This window comes from Notolepis coatsorum (assembly GCF_963971535.1).
Source record: "Notolepis coatsorum genome assembly, chromosome: 3".
Taxonomy (NCBI): domain Eukaryota; kingdom Metazoa; phylum Chordata; class Actinopteri; order Aulopiformes; family Paralepididae; genus Notolepis; species Notolepis coatsorum.
Window position 1 is genome coordinate 187,302,449 of NC_140167.1, and position 26,301 is coordinate 187,328,749.

The 26,301-nt window shown below is 43.1% G+C and overlaps 1 protein-coding gene across 1 annotated transcript in view; it reads right to left on the bottom strand.

Annotated features, from left to right (window-relative positions):
* Positions 1-4,118: 4,118 nt before the first annotated feature.
* tmtc4 (transmembrane O-mannosyltransferase targeting cadherins 4) overlaps positions 4,119-26,301 on the bottom strand; it is a 77,141-nt gene continuing 54,958 nt past the window's right edge. Inside the window, exons 11-18 of the mRNA XM_084309738.1 lie at positions 20,921-21,052; positions 16,748-16,827; positions 14,217-14,324; positions 12,219-12,360; positions 6,959-7,073; positions 4,825-4,937; positions 4,519-4,588; positions 4,119-4,326 (exon numbers count right to left, since the gene is read on the bottom strand). Coding sequence (XP_084165864.1) covers positions 4,178-4,326; positions 4,519-4,588; positions 4,825-4,937; positions 6,959-7,073; positions 12,219-12,360; positions 14,217-14,324; positions 16,748-16,827; positions 20,921-21,052 — 909 coding nt within the window. The 3' untranslated portion in view covers positions 4,119-4,177. The remainder of the gene's footprint in view (positions 4,327-4,518; positions 4,589-4,824; positions 4,938-6,958; positions 7,074-12,218; positions 12,361-14,216; positions 14,325-16,747; positions 16,828-20,920; positions 21,053-26,301) is intronic.

A 26,301-nucleotide genomic window follows, 5' to 3' on the forward strand; every position in this document is an offset into this window, starting at 1 on the left:
AGCCATCAAAGCGTCAACTGGTGTATTGTACTGTATGTGTCAACAAACATTAAGCAGCCCTTAAAGCAAAGCCATACCAGCCCGGCAGAGCTTCAAAAGTTTCCTGCAAGCTGTAGGAAGCAGGTGAAAAAATAGAAGTGCGCTGAACTTTGACCCCTGGCTGCACACTTGTTGACTGATGTTTCACATTGGGGTCACCCTTTCCCTCGGCGGTATTCTTCAAGAGGAGTGGGACCACGCGCACGTGTGTCTGTGTGCGAGTGTATCTGTGTGTGTGTCTGTGTCCGTGTGTATCTGTGTGCGTGTGTCTGTGTCTGTGTGTCTGTGTGCGTGTGCGCATCATCTCTAGGGAGCTCATCCCAGCTCTCTTTGAAGCCTCTGTGCTATAGAGCTGTTTTCATCCAGCGACGGCGGGTTTCCTGTCTCAACTGACCCCTCGTCTCCTCGCGGACTCTTCACAAAAAAACGTCCCCCCCGCAAACACCTTTCTCATATTAACTACAGAGGCTGGGGGGAAGGAGGAGGAGGAGGTCAGGGGTCTACTGGTCAAGGCTCATCAGCTGATGCCTCTCAGATAAGCACTGACTGAATCAGACCCTCTTCTCTTTAAGACGGCACCCACGCACCACGGCTGTGTGCTTGATCCAAAGCGTTGCCGATTTTCCTGTATATAAGAACGTATATGGAGCTTGTCTTGAGGGACAGACAAGCCAAACAAGATTTTTTTTTTTTTTTACAATGACCCCTTCTGGATCATCCACACGTGCACGGCGCTCCGTCCAGCTGACACAACAGCGGGTCAGGAGATGAAAGAGGACGGGGTTCACCCAGGATGAGTTCCACATGTCCCTCCAGCAGGGGCCGCGAGGAGCGCGGCAGACGGACAGGCATGTGATCGGCACTACCACCCAGGACACCTGCCTTTTATTTATTATTCTTTTCTTTAATCAGATTGGAACAGATTATATGATATAATCATTAGGGGTGCACCCATTCCGATACTGGTACCGGATATCGGTCCAATACCAGGGCTAAAACAGGGTTAAATGGTAAATGGTGCATTTATCCAAAGCGCTTTACAATTTGTTCCTCACATTTTACCCATTCACTCACACATTCACACACCGACGGCAGAACGTGCCAACCTGCTCATCGGGAGCAGTGAGGGGTTAAGTGTCTTGCTCAAGTACACTTTGACACGCTGCCCGGGAGCGGGAATCGCACCGGGGACCTCCGGATTACCAGACGACTGCTCTACCTCCCGAGCCACCGGGATAATTTCCCCCAATACTAAAATCCACCACATGAACAACGTGGAACAGTCAGAAATCAAAGCTAAATGACTTGGACATGTGGAAGCATGTTAGATCTGTTAGATAGACTAATGGAGGAAAATGGACCATATCTCTTATCATTTTTGTCCAATGACCACAAAGTGATGATCCAAGTCTATACTGTTCAGTAAAAGTAAGGGATCTAAATCAGTGGTTCTCAACTGGTCTAGCCTCGGGACCCAACATTTTCCTTAGTCATTAAGTCGCGACCCAACATTTTGAACCACTATGATTTATGTAAAAAAAAGATTGCAGTAATAGGCAATCTTTCAAAACATGAAATAAACACAAAAAAGTGCAACAAAAGTGCAACTATTGCTAAAAACCCAATGAAATCAAATAATAATAAATAATTATGCTTAGCAGATGTCTTAGCTTAACATAACAGACCTAAGTTTGGGGGAACTAATGGGATAACTGGGGTTGCAACAAAAGTGCAACTAGGGCTAAAAACCCAATGAAATAAAATAATAATAATAATAAATAATTATGCTTCTTAGCAGACTTCTTAGCTTAACATAACAGACCTACAGTAAGTTTGGGGGAACTAATGGGATAACTGGGGTTGCAACAAAAGTACAACTAGGGCTAAAAACCCAATGAAATACAATTATAATAAATAATATGCTTCTTAGCAGACTTCTTAGCTTAACATAACAGACCTAATTTGGGGGAACTAATGGGATAACTGGGGTTGCAACAAAAGTGCAACTAGGGCTAAAAACACAATGAAATAAAATAATAATAATAATAATAATAATAATAATAATAATAATAATAATAATAATAATAATAATAATAATAATAATAAATAATTATGCTTCTTAGCAGACTTCTTAGCTTAACATAACAGACCTACAGTAAGTTTGGGGGAACTAATGGGATAACTGGGGTTGCAACAAAAGTACAACTAGGGCTAAAAACACAATGAAATAAAATAATAATAATAATAATAATAATAATAATAATAATAATAATAATAATAATAATAATAAATAATATTATGCTTCTTAGCAGACTTCTTAGCTTAACATCCCAGGGAACTAATGGGATAACTGGGGATGTTGTTTGCTCCTGACAAGAGTCTTAAAGTCTGGGGTGATGGTAGACAAAGCAACTCTGAGGTCATGCTCAATGTCCAATATGTTCCTCTGATTTGTCTTCAGCTGGACCAGAGCTGAGGAGGCCACTTTCACAAAGATACTGTAGGTAGTGCAAAAAAAATTATATAAAAAAAAAAGAACAAAAAAAAATCATACCTTTTTTTTTTACACACACATCCGCGACCCACTCAAGATGGCCCCGCGACCCACCAGTTGAGAAACACTGATCTAAATGGTTCTCTGTAATTAAACCCAGAATCGACCTATCCCAAATCCTGCCATCTTTTCTTCATCATCCAATCACAACTGTTGCTTCCCTCTCAGGGATCAAGAAAAGAGGGCGGGACTCGAGATGGGTCCATCGGTATATTGGCAATGAAAAAGTGGAATCAGCGCATCCCTTAACTCATTCTGTGCCAATGACGAAAAAAGTCGGGTTAACTCGCCATGCGTTGAGCGCCAATCACGAGAAATCTCAGGTTTTAATCGTTATTTCTTTTATTAGCTATATCCATTCATTTTTCATCCATCCAGCCTGATGTTATCATTGGGAATGGGTCTGAGCTCGCAAAGGGCAAATACCGCCGCCTACGCCTTCCAGCCGGTATTGCACTCCATTTGAAACAATGTAGTTTGTTTTCTGGGCCGAGCTGAGCCGCGCAGGCAGGGTTTAAATACTCCGGCAGGACGAGCGTTTACAACGATACATCTACGAGGCTGCTCTTCTTCATATGCAATGCCAGACAACGTGGGACGGACCTTCGCGACCAGTATTTGGAATGGCGATCAGATAATTGGATTATCTTTTTTGCATTACATCAGAGACAAGGTAAGAACACTATATATCCAATCTTGTGTTGATCTGATATTCTTTTCTCCCGCAATCGAAGCTGTCTGTGTGGACTGTGTTGATTTCAGGAAGATTCGATAATCAGGCGAAAAATTACAACGTGATAAGTGGATTTCACTAAAGGGCTATTATCGTATCTTTTCCTCGGATTACTAAGAATCACCAAAACTATACTTATATTCAAAACGGTATAAAACGGAAATGTACGGATGAAAAAAACAATCTGTTTCTTGCATGTTGACCAGAAGCAACTCACTGACAATCGACGGTGTTATTAGATCCATAGCTATAATATAAAATATATTTTAAGCACTCGCAAGTTTCGCAGTCTCCCCATTGACTTACAGCGATGGCGTTCTACCCAGAAGGTAGACAGCGACCCCTGGCGCTGAATGAGTTAATAATCACGATAGACAACAACACTTATGCGAGGCCTAGTCTCGTTTATACATGTTGTTGACAAAAGTACATGACATTACGCAGGGACCTTTTTCAGATTTATTTTTCCAAATAAAAATGTCCACAAAAAGCCTACCTATGTCGCCCCCACCCGTCCCCCCGCCCCTTTTATCTGTGCAAGTGAAACAATATCTCAAGAGCCATTCAAAGTACACAGAACCAGAGCCCGACGCACAGATCATGGTCTTTATTGTCAAAATAATGGAATTGGTAAAAAGTTGGAATGAGTGACGTAAATGTAAATCATATAGAGTGGAAGAATGATGTGGTGTGTTTTGCATCAGTCGGAGGGGGGGGGGGGGGGGGGGGGGGGGAAGGAGGGGGGAGGAGGGGGGGAGGAGGGGGGTTGCTCGGGTCCCCCCTGAGGACGTGGTGTGTTCTGCAGCAGTCATGGAAGAGGGAGGGGGGGGGGGGGTCTCCTGGGGGCCTCCTCAGGACGTGGAGCATTGAACCTGGTCCAGTTTGCGTCTCAGCATGTTGTAGTTGTCTCTGGTCCCGGGAGCCTCGGGGTCCAGCTTCAGAGAGAACTCGTAGTGTTTCTTGGCCAGCTCCAGCTTCCCCCAGCGATGGTACAGCACAGCTGAGAGACACAGAAACAAAGACACGTACCAGGACGTCTTCACAACGAGGACCTCACCGCCCCGCTCCTAATGTTCCCTCATGCTGGTCAAGCTGACCGGGTTTCTTTCTCCTGCTACACGTTGAACCCTTTAGAAATGGGACTAGTATGAAATTTGGGGTTGCAACCTAAATGTAGTGCGTTTGGCCTTACCCAGATTGCCATGGCAACTGGCAGAATTTGGGTTGATCCTGAGAGCCTGGAGGAAGAACCCCTCGGACTCCTGAAGAGAGGAGGCAGGCGGGCGGACGGACCCACAGGCGGACAGACAGACAGACGGAAAGACACACAACAGAGTCGTAAGGACACATGGCTATTCACCACACGGCTATGGTTGTGCATTCTACAGCAAATATAGGAGCTACTGTGAGATCCCGACGGAGCAAGAAATGTAAGGTGCATGACACAGCAAAAGGCCAGTGATAGGTGAATCAATCAACACGCTGTCTGTTGACTGACCTTGTATTTCTGCAGCTTGCCCAGAACGTTGGCCAATGAAAACATGATAGTGTGATCATTAGGGAGGAGCTTCAGGGCCTCTCGGCCTATCAGCTCAGCTTGGCCCAAGTTGCCTAGACAACACAAAAAAGAGGACAAATAGCCCCAAAAAAAGTTAATCGTCACATTTCCACTGAAATGGAAACAGAGTAGAAGCAAAGTAAGGTAACGTGGTAAACATATAGCATATCAATTATTTAAACATTTTGATGAATTCTCAGTTTTGAAAATATTGTACAGATTTACAGTGATACCAGATTATACATGGTGAACATACGACGCACGCGCGCACGCACACGCACACGCACACACACACACACACATAATGGTGATAAGAGTCTGGATATTTCCGCTGTATTTGTCAGTGGAGTTTTTTCTCTCCATGCATGGAGGAGCGGGTTAGTCTCCTAATTAAGGCTGAACACAGGGCCGACTGAGTTATTGATCTCTGTCACACAAACCTGGCTGATGTCTGGCCAGAGAGACAGGGAAAGGCAGGGAGGGAGGGAGGGAGGGAGGGAGAGAGAAAGAGTAAGAGGGAGAGAGAGAAATAAATGACAGAGAGAGGGGGGGGGAGAAGAGAGAGAGGGAGGGAGAGAGAGAGAGAGTAAGAGGGAGAGAGAGAGAAAATACAGAGGGGGGGGGGGAGAGAAGAGAGAGAGGGGAGGGAGAGAGAGAGTAAGAGGGAGAGAGAGAATAGACAGAGGGGGGAGAAGAGAGAGAGGGGAGGGAGAGAGAGTAAGAGAGAAAAGACAGAGGGGGGGGAAGAGAGAGAGAGGGGAGGGAGAGAGAGAAAGAGTAAGAGGGAGAGAGAGAGAAAAGACAGAGGGGGGGGGGGAGAATAGACAGAGAGAGGGGAGGGAGAGTGAGAGAAAGAGAGGGAGAGAGAGTAAGAAAGAGAGAAAAGACAGAGGGGGGGAGAAGAGAGAGAGAGGGAGAGAGAGAGAGAGTAAGAGGGAGAGTAAAGACAGAGGGGGGGGAAGAAGAGACAGAGAGAGGGGAGGGAGAGTGAGAGAAAGAGAAAGAGAGGGAGAGGGAGAGGGAGAGGGAGAGGGAGAGAGAGAGAGAGAGAGAGAGAGAGAGAGAGAGAGAGAGAGAGAGAGAGAGAGAGAGAGAGAGAGAGAGAGAGAGAGAGAGAGAGAGAGAGAGAGAAATGACAGCCATGTCCTGAGTCATGCCCTGTGCCCTCAAGACAGCGTTGGTAAATATTAGTACTGGTACGTGTTGAAGCCTACAGTATGTGTGTTTCTGCCAAAGCCGCTCTGCCTCGTCTTTGTGGAGCAGTCAAAACAGGAGGCGGGTGTAGAGGGGGGAGAAGAATCCCCCCCGATCCTTTGCTTTTGGAAAATGACATCCATTGTTCTTCTTCTTCTCTCTTTTCTTCTTCTTTTTTGTTGTTGTTTTGGAGCGTGAGGGGAAGGATAAGACATACTTCTGTCAAGATTGGGGGGGGGGGGGGGGGGGGCGGGGAGACTCTGAGGGGGCGCTATTCTGGCTGTGTCTGCCCACATTTTATCCGGAGCACACTGGACCCTGATTGGACGGTTCCAGTGCCCTCCTGGGAGAGACTCCGCCCCCCCCTCCTACACCCCCACACCCCCCACCCCCCCCCCCCCCGGGATCGGCTTCTGACAAAACGGCTCCAGCGTTTGGAAATCAGAGCATTCTCCACACGGCAGGGAAGAGTGCCTTTAAAAATTCCCCGCACAAAGCTTTAATACATAAATTTCAAGCATTGCTGATTCCTGCTCTTCCGGTCTAATCATGTTGGGCGCTTAGATTTCCATTCTTTCTCCCCCAAAAAAAGCTTTTTTTTGTTTTGTTTTTTGGTTGTTAATGTTGGAACAAGTTGCACACAGAACAGAGGATTCTTTGAATTAATGTGAACACAAACGAGTGAACATTCCCCCGCCGCCTCCAACTACAGAGAGCAGAACGCCCATTAAACATCAGATGGTACTGTCCATGTTCTAGAATTTTTTTATAATAATAATAATTAAAAGGTTTTATTAATGAATACTTGGTTATCTATCGAGTGTGCGTGTGTGTTTGTGCGTGCATGTATGTATGCGTGCGTGCGTGTGAGTGTAGTTACCCGTGTTGTCCAGCAGGATGACCATGTTATTCCAGGCCAGGCTGTGGTCAGGCTTCAGTACTGTAGCGTTCCTCCATGCGTTCAGAGCGTCGACGTTTCTGTTCTGATCAGCGTACTGCAACACAGACACAAGAGAGAGACGTTCACAGAACCCTTCAGCGCGGGATCAAACCCCTTCACGTTCCGGACCCTAGATAAGAGAAGATCCTGTCTAATATAAAATATAATTACATAATGATGACGATGAAAACTCTCAGATCATGAATTTAAAATTCTATAATCAGGTCATGCTACAGGGTTGGATGCCGGTCACCATCTTGTGAGGCTCACTTTTATCAATTTGTTTTGAGAAATCGCAAAAAACTGCAAAATGTACAAAAACGGTATAGGTATGGAGAAAGGGAGGTTTCACCCGTGGCGGTTGTGATATTTCCCGAGGCGGCTTTTCACACAAGACTTCCAAACCATCTTTTATAAAAAAAATAAATCCGCCTGTCAAAACACAGTCAACCGGAGTGATCCTCTACAAGTGGCAGGTTGGCCCAGAAACATGACATCAACTTCACATTCCCTGTAGGGAACAACACGACACCAGTAGACCTCTCACACGGGTGACGTTGTTTCCGGCTACTGCCGTCTCTCCACTATCTCCTGCAGCTATAGGCAGATTAATGGACTATTAATAGTTCATAGCTTCGTCTGTGTTCATGCAGGCTGTGTTTCCAGTGAGCAAGGTCTTCTAAATAGACATTTCTCACTCGGATAAGACGGGGGATTATGAGTTTTCGGAAGCAGCAGTTAAAAATCGCTAGCCAAAACAAGCTTAGCGTTGCAGATCAGGTCACACCTGGCTTCACCGGTGTCCGTGCGTTCTCGGCTACATCTCGTTATTTGGTGTCAGCAATTTGGTTTTAAAAATTGGAAAGTTGGGTGCGGCTGGGCAGCGCAGTGGACTAAGCACTCGCCTACCACCACGAAGAATCTGGGATTTAATCCAGCTGTCGGCGGTACCTCCGGCTTGGTCAATCGTCCCTACTAACACAATTGGCAGTGTTAGCGGGTGGGAAGCCGGTGGGGTCCTGGTCGTTGTAAACTGCGACTCCTACTGGTCGGTCGGGGCACCTGTTCGCAGGGAGGAGATCTGGGGGAAATAGCACGTTACGTTCCCCCAGTGAAACTCCTCGCTGTCAGGTGAAAAGAAGCGGCTGGCGACTCCACATCAGGGCTGTACGCTAAGCTTTTTCACTAGGGGCACACTTGCCCCTAAATGAGAAATTTAGGGGCAAAGAATATTTTTTAGGGGCACATTTTTAAATAACTATTTTACCATTATAGTAGGGCTGGGCGATATGGCCTCTAAATGATATCGCGATATTTTGACATTTCCTCTAAAGCACTTAAAAATGCTTGATTTAACCCTTTGATGCATACAGTCACGCCAATATGATGATTATAATAAGTCCCTGCAACATATGTTTGCATTATTAAACCATGAAGATGCTTTAAAAAATAATTTAATGAAAATGTACTAAGAGTAGTAATAAAACAAATTATTTACATCTAAGACTATTTATATAAAAACTCTTGGGTGCCTTTTACACAGTACTGTGTTTTCTATCCACTTTAGCCAAACACACACATATATATACACACACACACACTTCTGTGAGAAAATAATAATCACACAGACTTAATGATTTTAGAATATTTCAGAAATTAAATGTTTATATCATCAACTATCCAGTTAGTATTTATACTGTGTGTAACATTTGGCTACTTTAAATCATTGAATGTAGAGAGAGAGCGAGAGAGAGAGAGAGAGAGAGAGAGAGGGGGGGGGGCGAGAACGAACAAGAGAGCCAGCCCCCCCCTTCGGGTTTTGTTCTAGGTTCGCGTTTTGATCGTCTAAGCTGCCGTAGGTGATGACGTCACACTCGAATGTAAACAGGAAGAGATGGAGATGGAGACACACGGAGATCGAAATTGAATGATATACAGAAATGAATAACCAATAAATATGAAGTTATGTTTAAACTTCTGTTGTCAAGCGTTGTCAATATAACCCACCCCCTTTCCTCACGAATGGAACTAGTCTTGTGGAGTCCGCTTTGACCGTTTTCCAGGGTTAGCAGAGATCGCTAGTTAGCTTAGCATAATCCTAATGGATACCTTGGTTAGAAGCTACCGTTAGCTCATTGCTCGTGTCAATTAAATTGCATGTTATTAAAGGTCCGCGCTGGTCTGTCTAATGACATTACAACCGCAACATTATATTGCACTGTACAGCCCTGGTTGTAGGCTAATGTTTTACTACAATTTGTATGGATTAATTTAGGAGTGAAATGCGAATGAAGGGTTGAAATCACCACTCGCAAGCTTGCCCCCAGATATTATTTTAAACTCGCACGGACCAAATTAGGGGGCAATTTGCGATCATATCATCGCACTGTACAGCCCTGCACATGTATCGGAGGAGGCATGTGGTAGTCCTACACCCTCCCCAGGCCGACAGTGGGGCAATGCGCGGAACAACCAGGAAGGGAATTTAGAATTTTTCTATTTTAAATGATTTTTTTTAAAAGGTTAACAAAGTTAACAAAAACATAAAATCCTTTGATGAAACACAATTTCCCCATTAACTCCAACATTTGCGGAAATAAGGCAACATCTGAGAGGTCTATCCATCGAGGGCAGTTGAGGACAGGTCATCAAACTAAAATATAAAATGTTCTCAATTAAAATATAATTTATGTATACTTACAAAATATTATATAATATGAAATATAAACCTACAATACTTCCCAATCAAAATAAATACATTTAGCTCCTTGCTGCTATTCTTGCACAGAGGGCCGTGTCCACCGGGCGCCTCTTTTTACTTTTAGCTGCTAAACACATGCACTGGGGAAGAGCTAGGGATGGGAATCGAAAACCGGTTCCCGTTCCTAATTGGCAGATGCCTGGAACCGTGTGGCTCCCGTGACTTTCGATTCCATTATCGCTGCCAGGTTTTTCCTACAGTTGCGCAATGACGTTAGCATGTAGCCATGGCAGACTCTATTTGATTCATTAAGGGCTCGAAATTGCCTGGGTTTTGGTAATATGCTCCCGAAATGCTCCCGCTGTTTGGCTACTTCTATGTGCAGTGAAAACTACTTGAATGCTTTAGAACCTAGTCATTGATTTAGTTCGGGGTGAGCTAAAATTAGCCACGGAGCTAACGTGAGCTAACGCTATTTAATCAAGCTCTCAGAGAGAGATAAACAGCTGACAGCGGATAGTACAGGTACAAATACAATAAAACAGCGGGTGGGGGCTGTTGTGTAAACCTTGTACTCTTTAGTTCACATATAATAAGAGACGTAGTGTTTGTTTACAAGTCTGTAATCTGTAAGACAGGAACAGGAAGTTCCGTGGTGCAACATACAAATGTGTCCGTGTAGCAACACAAGCCAATACCTTACAGGACAGGGGCCCGGGGAGGGAGCTCTGTGTGTGTGTGTGTGTGTGTGTGAGACAGAAGTCAGAGGAATAACAACCTGTTATTCAATAGATTAAATTAGTTTAAGAATAAAAAAATAAATACATTTTAAGAGAATCTCAAATACATTATTTTATTTAAGTGTAGGCTATAGTTAATGTTTTATTTTTTACAGTTTTTGTATTTTTCTGACATGGTAAATGGCTGCTTTTTTATATAGCGCTTTTATCCAAAGCGCTTTACAATTTGTTCCTTACATTTTACCCAATCACTCACACATTCACACAACGACGGCAGAGGCAACCATGCAATGTGCCAACCTGCTCATCGGGAGCAGTTAGGGGTTAAGTGTCTTGCTCAAGGACACATCGACACGCTGCCCGGGAGGAGTGGGAATCGAACCGGGAACCTCCGGATTGCCAGACGACTGCTCTACCTCCCGAGCCACTGTCGCCCCTGACATGGGGGCTCAACAATAAATGACAATCAGAAATGTCAAGTTGCATGTTGTTATTCTAACCAGCTTAGTTCTGTTGCATTTCCAATTTATCTATTTAAATTATAAATTGATCAGGTATCGATAAGGGAATCGATAAAGAATGGAATCGATAAGCAGAATCGATAATGGAATCGTATCGATAAAATCCTATCAATTCCCATCCCTAGGAAGAGCTGCTCCAGGAAACACATTACAAACATGCAGCTCTTCTGGGGAAAAGTGTTGTTTAACTTCTAGCGTTTAGCGCTCTGTGTGCAGAAGACAGGTTGACTTCTCTGTGCTGTCAGGAGCAATAGAGCAGCATTTACATTGAAATGAATGAGAGGCCAGTGCTTAAAAAAGGACAGGACACACCTGAAACCTGTCTAGACTAGTAGACTCCATCATGGTCTAGTCTCTCCATCATGGTCTAGTCTCCCTCATGGTCTAGTCTATCTCATGGTCTAGTCTCCCTCATGGTCTAGACTCCATCATGGTCTAGTCTCCCTCATGGTCTAGACTCCATCATGGTCTAGTCTCCCTCATGGTCTAGACTCCCTCATGGTCTAGACTCCATCATGGTCTAGTCTCCCTCATGGTCTAGTCTCCCTCATGGTCTAGACTCCATCATGGTCTAGTCTCCCTCATGGTCTAGTCTCCCTCATGGTCTAGACTCCATCATGGTCTAGACTCCATCATGGTCTAGACTCCATCATGGTCTAGTCTCTCCATCATGGTCTAGAATCCATCATGGTCTAGAATCCATCATGGTCTAGACTCCATCATGGTCTAGTCTCCCTCATGGTCTAGACTCCATCATGGTCAAGTCTATCTCATGGTCTAGTCTCTCCAGCATGGTCTAGTCTCTCCATCATGGTCTAGAATCCATCATGGTCTAGACTCCATCATGGTCTAGACTCCATCATGGTCTAGACTCCATCATGGTCTAGTCTCCCTCATGGTCTAGACTCCATCATGGTCAAGTCTATCTCATGGTCTAGACTCCCTCGTGGTCTAGAATCCATCATGGTCTAGAATCCACCATGGTCTAGACTCCATCATGGTCTGGTCTAGTCTCCCTCATGGTCTAGACTCCATCATGGTCTAGTCTCCATCGTGGTCTAGAGACTCACCAGTCTTCCCAGGTTGTAGTAGCAGTCTGGTCTATAGACTCACCAGTCTTCCCAGGTTGTAGTAGCAGTCTGGTCTAAAGACTCATCAGTCTTCAGGTTGTAGTAGCAGTCTGGTCTAAAGACTCACCAGTCTTCAGGTTGTAGTAGCAGTCTGGTCTAAACACTCACCAGTCTTCCCAGGTTGTAGTAGCAGTCTGGGTACTTCTTCCGGAAGCGGATGGCGTTCCAGTAACTCTTCTCTGCCTCCTCAAATTTCCGCAGGCTGTTCTGTACAATTCCAAGATTCATCCATGCTGCGGCGAAGTCAGGTCTGGGAAAAAGTTTTAAACAAACATGTCCATTACTTTACAACCTTCCCAAAATAGTTCTGCTGAGCGGAGTGTGGGAAATGGAAAACTAAATGGTTGTCATTTAAATGCCTGCTGTGGAGCCAGCTCAGGCCTTCAATAACGCTGCGTTCCACTAGTCCTCGCCATGTCGGAAACGCCCAAGTTTACCACCACAAAGTTGCACCCTACTGGCCAACCAGCTTGTAAACACAACTCGTAAACTTTGGCTAGTTCCTTGATAACCGACTTTGTGAGTTATGACGTTTATCTGACCTTTCATCTTATGTGGTGGGGGGAAAGATCCCAAACTAGGCTACATTTTGCACATGAAGCATCATATATCGTATATGATAATGACCTGATGAATGTCCTGATGAATTGAAAATGGGGGACCCTGATGTAAACAAGACGAAAGTCTTTCTCTGGTCTGCATCCCCTTAACAATTGTGTGTATTGAGCTGTACTGTATTGTACCCATTCTGCAATCTGTTAATAAAGTTTTCAATCAATCAATCAAAACCTACTGATTCCTCAAATACAATCAAACTGCATGCATCATCGGATTCATAATGTCTGTTCATAACGTCAGATCATTTGGCTACAACATATCCATAGGAAGCAATATACATTTTAAATTGGATATTTAACATTTTCAATATTTAGTTAAAAGTGGTAATCCGCTTTTTGGTTGTTTTGGCGACATCTAATGGTGATAAGCGATCATTGCTGTTGCATTGACTTGCTTTACATCTTGAAAATTCATGCTAACTACCGAGTAGGGCTGCAACGATTAGTCGACATAATCGACGATGTCTATTATAAAAAAATCGTCAACGAGGAATTGTTGCGTCGATTAGTCATTAAAAAAATAAAATATTACCCTTTTGGTTGCCCCAAACAATAGCTCAGTTCACACCTAGCTGAGAGGCTAGGTGTTAATTGAACAATGCCTAGGCTAATCGCCACTGTCCGCTTCATTCATTGTGCTAAGAGAATCAAGAATCAAGAATCAAGAGGTTTATTTGTCACATACATACCAGGGCATACAGTGAAATGCGGGTGGTCATTAGGGCTGACCTTCAAAAAAAAAATTGGAATTCGAAGCTTCGGGGCCGAGATTTGATTTTAATCCGAAGCTTCGAGAATTTATTTTTTAAATATATATATATAATATATATGTATTATTTTTTTCTTTTTCTTTTTTATGTTGTGGGACTTGTACAGCACTTTGTTCAACTTTGTCAGTGCTGTAAAGTTTAAACCTTTTTAAATCTTAGACAAACGAGACACTTTGCTTTCATGAAATATTGTAAGCCGTCATTTGAGGCTTTATAAAAGCAGCACAATGAACACAAATCTGTCAGTGCCGAGTCCGACCTCATCTTAAATAACAAACAGCATTGCTTGTTGTAGTTAACAAAGAGAGGCAGAGTTGATTTAGCAAAAAAAAGAAAAATAATAATAATATATATATTAGAGTATTTTTCTTTTCTAAATTTATTTTCATATTCGAATCCCATGCCCATCGAACAAAGCTTCGAAGTATTTAAGACAGCCCTAGTGGTCATGCCCGCATTGATTGTGAAAAATACAAGGCTAACGTGCAGCCAGATGGCTTTCTACTGAACGCACAGAGAGGAAACTGGTATCTATCTTATCTATATATCTGTGTTCCTTTAAGATATCCGCCTCTTCTTCGGTGTCTCCTATAGCTGGCCAGAGGAGAGCACTTTCAGCCAAAGCTCATTTAACCCACATGAATTGTTTTTTTACCACTAAACCACAAAATGTTGATCAGAAGATCCGTCTACGTCTACGATATGACCACGTCACCTACTGGATGCTGACGGCCTTGGACAGCAGCTGCTCCGCCTCCAGCAGCTCCTCCCGCTCCTTCAGGATGTTCCCCAGGTTGTTCATGGCGTGGACGTACGTGGGATGTAACCTGCCACAGACATACCTCGGTCACCACAGAGTGCAGCTTCTAATACACACTCCCTCCGCTCAATTTCTTAGTCAATCTGCACAAAGCATTGTGTTGATATCATATTAATGGGGACATGCATTGCTATTCCTTGCACTATTTGGGCAACTTTACACAATTCCTGTGAGTCTATGGAAGACATCTGTAAGGTTTATTTAAAAAATAAAAAAAAACATTGTTTTATATTTCTAATGGAGTACTCAAAAGCATAATTTTCCAGCCTCAGGATTTCAGCCTGTTATTGGATGGGCTCCGCCCATAAGCGCTTTCAGAGTTTCAGTGACAGTCACCCACACAGCGTGATACATATGAGAGAGAACGAGTAAGCGAGAGAGAGAGAGGGAGAGAGAGAGAGAGAGAGAGAGAGAGAGAGAGAGAGGGAGAGAGAGAGAGAGAGAGAGAGAGAGAGAGAGAGAGAGGGAGAGAGAGAGGAGAGATGCGGCCCCGACACACGCGCAGTCAAGTTTGTGTGTGTGTGTGTGTCCCCGACAAGGGAGAGATGGCGGGCACACATTTACACACACTTCTGCAGTCCCTCCCGCCGTCCATCTCTCTCCTCGCTCGTTCTCTGCCTGTCAAACCCTGTTTGAGGAAGTGTCGGGTTACAATGCGGTCTCTGGTATCTGCACTATAATGGTTGATGTGGGCGGTGGAGGTGAGTACAACTAGGGGCGGAGATATGCAAATCAATGCTATATTAACGTCACGGAAACCGTCAAATCAGAACAGTTTAGTTGAGTGAGGGAGGATCTCGTGAACTCGAGACTGGACTGATGAGTCAATATGGTAATTAGAGACACAGACCCATTGATACTAACTAGGGATGCTCGATATTGGCTTTTTTACCGATACCGATATTCCGATATTGTCCAACTCTTAATTTCCGATACCGATATCAACCGATACCGATATATGCAGGGTTTCCCACCCCAAAAAACGGAATAATTTCAGGTAACTAATAATTTCACTGGATATATATATAACAAATATTGTTATTGTTTTTTTCTTTTTTTAAACAGATACCGATATTTTCCGATATCACATTTTACTGCCGATATCGGCCGATAATATCGGTCGGCCGATAATATCGGACATCCCTAATACTAACCTGTATTACTATAAAACCCTGCTAAACACAGAAAAAAGGCATTCATAATGCATGTCCCCTTTAACACTTTAACTGCCGAAGGTTAAATTCATGATATACCATCCCTTGCCAGCTCTATTTGTCTATGGAGAAGTTCCCCTTCTTTGCAGGGCTATAACTTTTTAAATTCTATTGCTAGATTGCCATTATTAGGGCCCATTCAATGTCCTATATGTATTGTTCAGGGTGTATGAACGTTAAACTTTTTCATTCACATATTCATACTAAAATATGATCTAAAGTATAAGTATGTTTTCATCTCTTTCTGCAGCTTTCTCCAGAACGTGATTTATAGCCCCAAATGCATTATATTGATGATCAAATACAGTTTGGTAGCGATCGGTGCCAGATGAAAAATTTCAAATGGACGTGCTTCTAGAAGTTTCTACGTATCATCTGATGATGACCGGATGGGCGGGGGATCGTTTATAATTCCGTGGGCAACGTTATACCATTCATCTAATGTGGGTCAAATGTTCATCATAGCAGTTAGTGTCAAACACGGTAATACTACACACTAAAACTCACCCCAGTCTCCGCGGGCCGTTGGGCGATCAGCGTGGGGTAGACAGTTTTCCATTATGGGATGTCGAAATACCCGGTCCATTTCCAGGTTGTATAATAGTATATACGTCCAAATAACGTTGTTTATTGAGTTAGGGCGAGCGATCTATTATCGAATGTTTCAAGATGGAGTCGCGGGAGCTATAGAAAGTGGCCGGAAGTAATATGGGTGATCACCACTTCATCCACATGACTTCCTGTTTGGCGCTTCTGCCGATCGGCCACCAGATGGCGCTCTTGAACCGCTAGAGGATTGAGAGGAGCTCAGAACTGTGTGTGAAGGCTGCAGAGGGGAAATATGATTCCGATCACAGATTTTTGAAATATTGATATCAAAGACGAGTTACGGCGTCCTAGGCAACTTGAGCATGGCTAGGAAAGACGCCTAAACACGTTTTCGGCACTTAAAGTGTTAAAGGATAAGGCCGGTGTCCTTTTACTTTTCATCGCAATGATGCGTTATACGGACCAAAGCAGAGCGTAGAGTGTTCTATGACTTCTAGGTATGAGCTATAATCTGGTGTTGGCTGCATGAACCACACTTGTAAGTAGAAGAAATGCATTGTAGGTTTTGGTCTTTCTGTTGGCTATGTTGACAATAAAGAAAAAGATCCTTCAAAAGAACTTAGTCAGTTTCCTCAGTTTGAACGTATGAAGACGCAGCACTGCTCACCTGACCGCCTCCCTGTAGTAGTTTATAGCAGCGCTGGTGTTCCCTCTGTCAGCCAGGTTCTTGCCCACGTTGTAATGGACCTGGGGAATGAGGCATAAACAGCCGGTTGTGGTATATTTGTGTTGAAATACAACTTGATGGAGCTCTTCATTCTGAAAGTCTCATCCACAACCGCAACCGTGCTCCACAAGCGTGGGCACAGACCGCTGCCAATAGCTGGAGAGATAACGGCTGGTGAACTTGAGAACAGTAAGGACTGTAGAGGTATGGGGAAACGCATATAAAACAAACATTAACCAAATTTTCATAATGCAGAAGAAAGCCATAAGAATTGTGAATCAAGCAGACTACTATGAACCGACAAACACACTCTTTATTAAATCAAATACCTTAAAATTGGAAGATCTTGTTGATCTTAGCACTGCAATAATAATGTACAAAGCACATAATCACTCACTTCCAAGTTGCATTCAGGAGTTGTTCCAAACTAGAGAGCCGGTATAAACTTAGGGGAACTTGTGTCTTCAATATCGCAAAGGCAAGGACAAATATAAAAAGTCGATGTATATCTGTTAAAGGGGTAAAACTATGGAATAACTGTAACGAAGAAGTAAAAATATGTAGTTCGATACATAAATTTAAGAAATTATTAAAATATAAGGTGATACATAAATATAAAACCTTATTATTACCCTAATTATATTTTATTATAACATAACTATTAAAATCTTATTAATATCCTAATTACATTTTATTATAACATAACTGAACTATATTAAAATCGTGACAATATATATATATATGTATATATAAAAAACAAATAAATAAATGTGTATACTTTTTGTATATAAAACTATGAAACCTTTGTAACCTTTTGTTTTTGCAAAATTATGTACTGAATTATGTGTGTGTTTTTTTTTTAAAATAATGTAATGTAAAAATGGTAGGCAATTATAAGCCTCGGCTTCAGCCTACACCTTTTCGGTCATTTTCTTTCTTTTAAACATTTTCTACTACTGTACATTGCTTTGTAAAAGAAGATCGAAATAAAATCCTTCATTCATTCATTCACTGCACGGACTCTGGTGCAGCGTGTTACGATGGTACTAGTGTGCACTACTACTACTGTTATCAATATTACTATTATCTGATCCTGCCACTCACTACTGTAATGTGCACTCTGATCCTGCCACTCACTACTGTAATGTGCACTACTACTACTGTTATCACTATTATCATTACTACTTGCACTTTGCTCTATGTTCTATTATTATTACTACCTATCCAACTGTATCTTCATCAGATCAAATATTGGACAACGTAGGAGGGAGGATCTTGACGATGATATTAATGAAGCTGTGTGGGTGAAGGTTTTGTTGCCTAAATGTAAGCCAATTCTGGTGTGCGCCTGCTATAGACCTCCAGACCAAAGAGACTTTTATAGTAGACTGGAAGCAACATGCGCAAATTGTAATGATTTTGTAAAGGATGAGGTCCTTTTTTTTTAGATTTTAACACAGACGTGTCTAGTGCTGACCATGCTATTGAAGGAAACGGGTGTTTTGGGGTGTTTTTCAATGTATGTGATGTATAGATTGGGGGGAGATGAGAGCATCTAAAGGGTCAGAAATGTGCTTGCCTTAGCAGACAGTGATAGAAGAGGTGGTTCAGAGCGAGCAGGAGTCACTGAATAGCAGCACACTGAGCAGGGGATGTTGACATTCCAATCTGGAACAGTGATAACAGCGAGTGTGGACACAGGCGATGTAGGTTTCGACAGTAATGAAACGTTTTGAAATGTGTGAAAGGTTATTAGCAGTTGTCATGACAGCGCCTCGCATGACAAAACCAGAAGAGGGGCGGGGCCGTCGTTGCTATGACGAAGATCTATAAATCGAACAGTGGTTCCGGGTAAGGGCAGACTAAAATCTGACTGAGACTAAGAGGGAAGAAACCAGAAGAGACTCTCTCCTCTCATCACGGAGAGAGGGGGGGGGGGGGGGGGGGGGGGGGGATGCCACATCATCATTCGCTTCGGCTAACATGAGGATGGTTCAGGCTAACGACCAGGCCTGACCACCATTGGACTGAATAACAGCAGAGACGATAGCAATGAAAATACAATCTGATAACATCTGAGCTGAGGCTTCTGTTTATATCAACGTATATGAGACGTCGGAGAGATAAAACACAACGCAGATGGGGAGATGATTACACAAGACAAACAGATGAAGATGTGATACTGGCCGATTGATCAGAATCTAACACTATGTATAAGATGTTTACACATTTCTGTCACAGGTTCGTAGTGTCTTGTAGTGTAAGAATTTTATGATTTTTTTTTAATCTCAAGTGTTTATTGGGAAGACATTTCGTTTTAATGTGTTTTTCTGCACCTTGCTGAGACCTACCTGTGCCGACTATTGCTGTGACAGACGAGGACCACAATGGAAATAAGTCTCTGACTTTATTGTGTGATAATTCCTCAAACAATGCAATGCATGTGATGGTTGTGGCCCAATTGGGTTTTAAATCCTGTGTGTATTTTAACATCTGTTTAAATAAATTCATTCATTCACCCCCATGCTGCTATGAGACTGGAATTTCCTCAAGGGGATTAATAAAGGAGCACTTGACATGGTGCTGTGAGACAGTGAGACAGACAGAGAGACTTGCGATGCACCATTTACCATTAGCATTAGTTTGAAACCCACACCAGTGCAACCTATAGAATATTAACAGGCACCTCCAAGTAGAAAGGTCACCAAATGCGACCGTTTATCTGCTGCTGTCATAATGTGTTTCAGTGAAGTCACGGCCCGGCTGCTTCAGAGTGTTATGTTGGCATGACGATGCTCTGCTTCAGAGTGTTTACGTTGGCATGACGCTGCTCTGCTTCAGAGTGTTTATGTTGGCATGACGCTGCTCTGCTTCAGAGTGTTTATGTTGGCATGACGATGCTCTGCTTCATCGCCCGTCAATGTTTATGTGCACGTGTGGCTGCTGGCTGGGCAGTCGGATCCTCGTTACACAGTATGCATGCACGCAAATTAAGATGTAGCTGTTAGGCTTGGGCGGTATGACGGTATACCAGGGTATTTAGAAATCCCGACGGTATTGAAAATCAATACCGTCCGTCACCGTCAAAATCACAGATGTGCTTCAGTTTCTATAACAGTGAAACGGAGTTTTGAGTGTAGTGCACACACGGAGTGTAGTGCACACACGCGCCAGCAGAGGGCGAGACCGCTCTAGTGGAGCGAGTGGGTCACAACGGTGTTCATGTTTTACGGTAATGTTGCGACAGTGCTGTGAAAATACCGTAAAGCGTTGTGACGAGAGTTGGTGTGTGTTGTTGTGGTGCACTAGTGGAGCAAGCAAATAATCCGTCTCTTATTATATGTGAACTAAAGAGTACAAGGTTTACACAACAGCCCCCACCCGCCTTTTTATTGTATTTGTACCGTCCTGTACTATCCGCTGTCAGCTGTTTATCTCTCTCTGTGAGCTACTGAGCTTGAATAACTAGCGTTAGCTCACGTTAACTAGCGTTAGCTCTGCGGCTAATCTTAGATTACCCTGAACTAAATCAATGACTAGGTTATAAAGCATTCGAGTAGTTTTCACTGCACATAGAAGTAGCCAAACAACGGGAGCATTTCGGGAGCATATCACCAAAACCCAGACAATTTCTAGCCCTTAAGGAATCAAATAGTCTGCCATGGCTAGATGCTAACACTAAAACGGTGCGGGCTTCTACCGGTGCGGGACTACCATTCTGAGAGCTGACGATGATTTGCCCCCCCCCCCCCCCCCCCCCCCCGCTGATGAAAATGAAAGTCATACCGTCAAATACCGTGCACCGGGGTATTATATCATAAAGGTTTGATGGTGTGAAAAAAAGGATACCGCCCAAGCCTAGCTGTAGTATTGTATTGTATTGTCACACACACACACAGGGGTTACCACGGTGATGTGGAGTTTCCCATGACAGCACGTTCGGTTTATAATGTTGTCTGATTTACATGCTTGTTAACACGTTTAGTATTTTACAAATGAGTGTTATTTTATTTGAATGTGGACACCGATATGCGAAAATGAACTAAATGGGGTTTATTTCTATAAAAGAAAAAACACAGATACACGTACACACACACACACATATAGGTTTACCTTGGCATTGAGTGGACAGACTGAAAGGGCGCTGGTGAAGAGGCTTTGCTCTGACCTCCACTGGTGACTGCGGAGAGCACAGCGAGCCATGTACACACCCAGCAGAGCCCACAGGGACACACACAGCAGCCCCTGCAGGGAGAACAACCACCATCACAGAAGAAGTCATTAACACTTTGGGTGCCGGGAAACGCTTAAACACGTCATTCCCGGCCATGCTCAAGTTGCCGAAGACGCTTTACAGCGTCTTTAATATCAATATTTCAAAAATCTGGGATCGGATTCATATGTCCCCTCCGCTGGCCTGAGATCCACCAGGAGGACCCACTGAGCTCTCTGGCGGTTCAGGAGCGCCATCTGGTGGCCGATCGGCGCAATCGCTTAACAGGAAGTGCCGTAGAGGTTGTGCTGGACGGCCGTATTACTTCCGGGCACTCGGTACATGTCCCGGGACTGTGGCTCGTCACACTACATAGCGATCGATTGCCAATAACTCGATAAACAACATGATTTGGACGTATATACCATTATACAAGCTGGAGATGGACCGGGTAAATCTACATCCCATAATGATAAAATTTCTACTCTACGATGATCGCCCAACGGCGCGCGGAGACTGGGGTGAGTTTTAGCGTGTAAAGTTACCGTCTTCGATACTAACTGCTATTATCAACATTTGACCCACATTAGATGATTGGTATAACGCTGCCCACGGAATTATAAACGCCCCCTAGCCCATCCGGTCAACATCAGATGACATGTAGTAACTTCTAGAAGTACGTCTAGTTGGAATTTTTTATATTGCGCTGATTGCCATAAAACTGTATTGCATCATCAATATAATGTATTTGGGGCTATAGATCACGTTCTGGAGAAAGCTGCAGAAAGAGATGAAAACATACTTATACATTAGACCAGTGTTTCTCAACTGGTGGGTCGCGACCAAAAAGTGGGTCGCGGGGCCATTTTGAGTGGGTCGCGGATGTGTGTGAAAAAAAAAAAAAAAAAAAAATCTTTTTTTTTCACTACCTATCTTTGTGAAAGTGGCTTCTCAGCTCTGGTCCAGCTGAAGACAAAGCGGGGGAACAGATTGGACATTGAGCATGACCTCAGAGTTGCTTTGTCTACCATCACCCCAGACTTTGAGACTCTTGTCAGGAGCAAACATCATCCCCAGTTATCCCATTAGTTCCCTGCATGTTAAGCTAAGAAGTCTGCTAAGAAGGATATATTATTTATTATTATTATTATTATTATTTTATTTCATTGTGTTTTTAGCCCTTAGTTGCACTTTTGTTGCAACCCCAGTTATCCCATTAGTTCCCCCAAACGTAGGTCTGTTATGTTAAGCTAAGAAATCTGCTAAGAAGCATATTATTTATTATAATTTTATTTCATTGGGTTTTTAGCCCTAGTTGCACTTTTATTGCAATCCCAGTTATCCCATTAGTTCCCCCAAACTTAGGTCTGTTATGTTAAGCTAAGAAGTCTGCTAAGAAGCATAATTATTTATTATTATTATTTAATTTCATTGGGTTTTTAGCCCTAGTTGCACTTTTGTTGCAACCCCAGTTATCCCATTAGGGGCGACAGTGGCTCAGGAGGTAGAGCAGTCGTCTGGCAATCCGGAGGTTCCCGGTTCGATTCCTGCTCCTCCCAGGCAGCGTGTCGATGTGTCCTTGAGCAAGACACTTAACCCCTAATTGCTCCCGATGAGCAGGTTGGCACCTTGCATGGTTGCCTCCGCCATCGGTGTGTGAATGGGTAAAATGTGAGTAACAAATTGTAAAGCGCTTTGGATAAAAGCGCTATATAAAAAAGCAGCCATTTACCATTAGTTCCCCCAAACTTAGGTCTGTTATGATAAGCTAAGAAATCTGCTAAGAAGCATATTATTTATTATTATTTTATTTCATTGGGTTTTAGCCCTAGTTGCACTTTTGTTGCAAACTCAGTTATCCCATTAGTTGCCCCAAATTTAGGTCTGTTATGTTAAGCTAAGAAATCTGCTAAGAAGCATATATTATTTATTATTCTTTTATTTCATTGGGTTTTTAGCAATAGTTGCACTTTTGTTGCACTTTTTTGTGTTTATTTCATGTTTTGAAAGATTGTGTATTACTGCAAATATTTTTTTTTTACATAAATCATAGTGGTTAAAAATTTTGGGTCGCGACTTAATGACTAAGGAAAATGTTGGGTCCCGAGGCTAGACCAGTTGAGAACCACTGCATTAGACCATACTTTACTATGAATATGTGAATGAAAAAGTTTAACGTTGCTACACAATGAACAATACATATAGGACTTTGAATGGGCCCTAATAATGGCAATGTAGCAATAGAATTAAAAAAGTTATAGCCCTGCAAAGAAGGGGACTTTCTCTATAGACAAATAGAGCCGGCAACCTATGGTTGATAATGAATTTAACCCATGGCAGCCAAAGTGTTAACACTTTAACTGCCGAAAACGCCGGAACTCGTCATTCCCCGCCATGCTCAAGTTGCCGAGGACGCCGTAACTCGTCTTTGATCTGTTTACATCTTTTTTCGATTTTCCCAGTCTGAACTTCACCGCGGAGCTTTTGGCAGAGAGTTTGAACCGGAAACTGCATTTCCTCTCAAATTACACTAGGTGGCAGTGTCCCCCTATTTTCTAACACTGTATCACAAGAGAATGAATATTGCACCGCACAATTAAGCTGGCATTTGATTGGCCAGCATACCTGACCACAGGTATAAAAGTTTGCGGCATCCCAGAATCTACGAGGTTTTGTAGGGGAGAGAGCGAGAGAGAGATAGATAGAGCGATAGAGAGAGAGAGATTGAGAGAGAGATATTTGTATTGTGATCAGCCTATAGTCTATATTTATAGTTTTATACAGTATAGTGGTAGTATCAGAATAATTGTAAGGTTTCAGCTGTGCTTTAGAAGTACTTAGTCGTGCTAACTAGTAGTAATATTGTGAGGGATTAGTGTGTAGTCTAGGTAGTATATTTCAGTAGTAGTAATAGTAGTTCGATCAGTTAGTAGTTCCATTTAGATCAGTATGAGGAGACGTAGTGTAGGTAAGCGAGGCGACAACATCTGATGCTAGAACACCTCTGCACTCACTGTGTGTATAGCATTTAGCACAGTCCCAATAGCATTGATTACAGCACACACACACACACACCACACAAGATCAAAGGCATGAACCCTCTCCAACACCTTTGAACTTCGCAGCACATGGCGAGGCCTCCTCTATGCATTATCCAATAATGTAGCTTTAGCATGCAACTATCGATTTGAACATGCATGACATCCAAATCAAATATAAGCAGATCACTGCCTGCATATCACACACCACACACACACACACAAGCCCTTGTAAAAAAAAAAAAGGAGGCTCAAACAGGCCTACAGACATCTGATGCTAGAACACCTCTGCACTCAGTGTGTATAGCATTTAGCACAGTCCCAATAGCATTGATTACAGCACACACACACACACATGTACATGCTTTGATGTACAATGGCCGCTGATTTATTTTGTGTTCATTACAGGATCTGACACAGAGTCAGGCGGTGGTACACCAACATGCTTGGGTATGTACTAACTACATTCATGTATGTAAATGTATTACTATTGTGTTTTATGAGACTTACTTACTGAATGAATTTAATCCAATTCAGATTCTGGCGCAGACTCCGCAGAGAGTGACACAGAGACTGGCAACGACATAGGATCACATTCTACTCCTGCAGGTAATTGTACATAAAATATAACACATAATGCTATATATATATATATCATGTAAATAAAATGACAATACGTTGCCCTAGTGTAATGTATTACATCATGTGATTCTAGAACTGGATGCTAGTCTGAACATGCCGGAACCCGTTGCAGGGCGGAAACGCACATCTAAGCACGGTAAGTTGGCCTCACTCTGCACACCACTTCCAGCTCTGACCTCTGACCCCCACACCACGTCCAGCTCTGACATCTGAACCCCACACACACTCACTCATTCACTCACACACAGTTTGTAATTACGTGGCATATGAATGTTTGTCTACAGTAGGGGTGTTATAGTATATTTGTATAATTGACAGGTCGTGGAGCGAAGAGCAGGTCTGCGATCCGTCAGGAAGAGGAGAATGCCTGGTCTCGTGAGGGCTGGGTGCCTCACAGGATCCCCTTCACAGCCCAACCGGGGTTGCTCCAGGACGCCGCGGCACTGAAATCGTACCGGCCTGCAAAATGGCTAGATCTGTTCCTGACGGATGCTTTTCTCAATCCCATTGTTGCCCAGACCAACCTATACGCTGATCAGTGCATTGCCCGGCTAGACCCCACGCTAACCAGTAGCAGGGCACTGCTTTGGAAGGCCCTCACATTGAAGGAGCTGAAGAAGTTCCTTGGACTCAATTTCCTGAGCAGTGTCCTTCGGAAGCCTCGAGTGGACATGATGTGGACCACTGACGATATGATGTACACACCATACTACTCGGAGACCATGCCACGCAACCGGTATCAATTGATCTGGCGATTCCTCCACTTTGCGGACAATACATCCCTGGATGTTGGAGACAAATTGTGTAAGGTACGCCCTGTAGTCGACCATGTCAACGTGAGGTGCAAGGAACTGTACCAGCCCGAACGTGAGCTCGCCATTGTTGTTTTCCCTCCAGCTTTCATAACTTAACCTAGCCATTTTGAAAATGAAATTTAACACCTGAATATATTGGAATGATGATGATCCAAATAAAATGGCTAGGTTAAGTTATGAAAGCTGGAGGGAAAACAACATTGTATTTGAAGTTACTGCACTTTGCCTGTACATTACCTGTATAATTATTTAAGGGAACTGTGCAGCAGAGTGCAGTATCTGCTTTTTGGGGGTTAATTAAAATAATTATGTCATATTTTTGTATGCCTAAAGATTACTTCATTAATACATGTTAAATCTGGGTACTATCATCTATCTACCTATAACACATTTTGGATGGCAAGTCAAAAAACTTTAAAGCCATTTTTCTCAGTTTCACTTTTTTGAAGTTACTGCGGTCTGCCTTGACAGGGCAGTATAGTATAGTATAGTGTATGGGTAGTTGCACTGTTTTCTGTACAAGACAAATGCGTTGAACACATGTATTTGGGCCACGGTTGTCGATATTGCATAGGCATGTTTGGACCACTTGCAGATGAGACGTTATGTTAGCGATCTAGCTGTGTCGACTCCATTCATCATTTGCATTGTGTGTGTATATAGTTTATTTTTTTATTTATCTTTTCCCCCCTCATTTTTACCGTTTGCACAGAACCAATGGTTGCTGACAGTCACCCAGTTTATAAAAGTATATACTGTAGGTAACATACCACACTTTTCTAATGC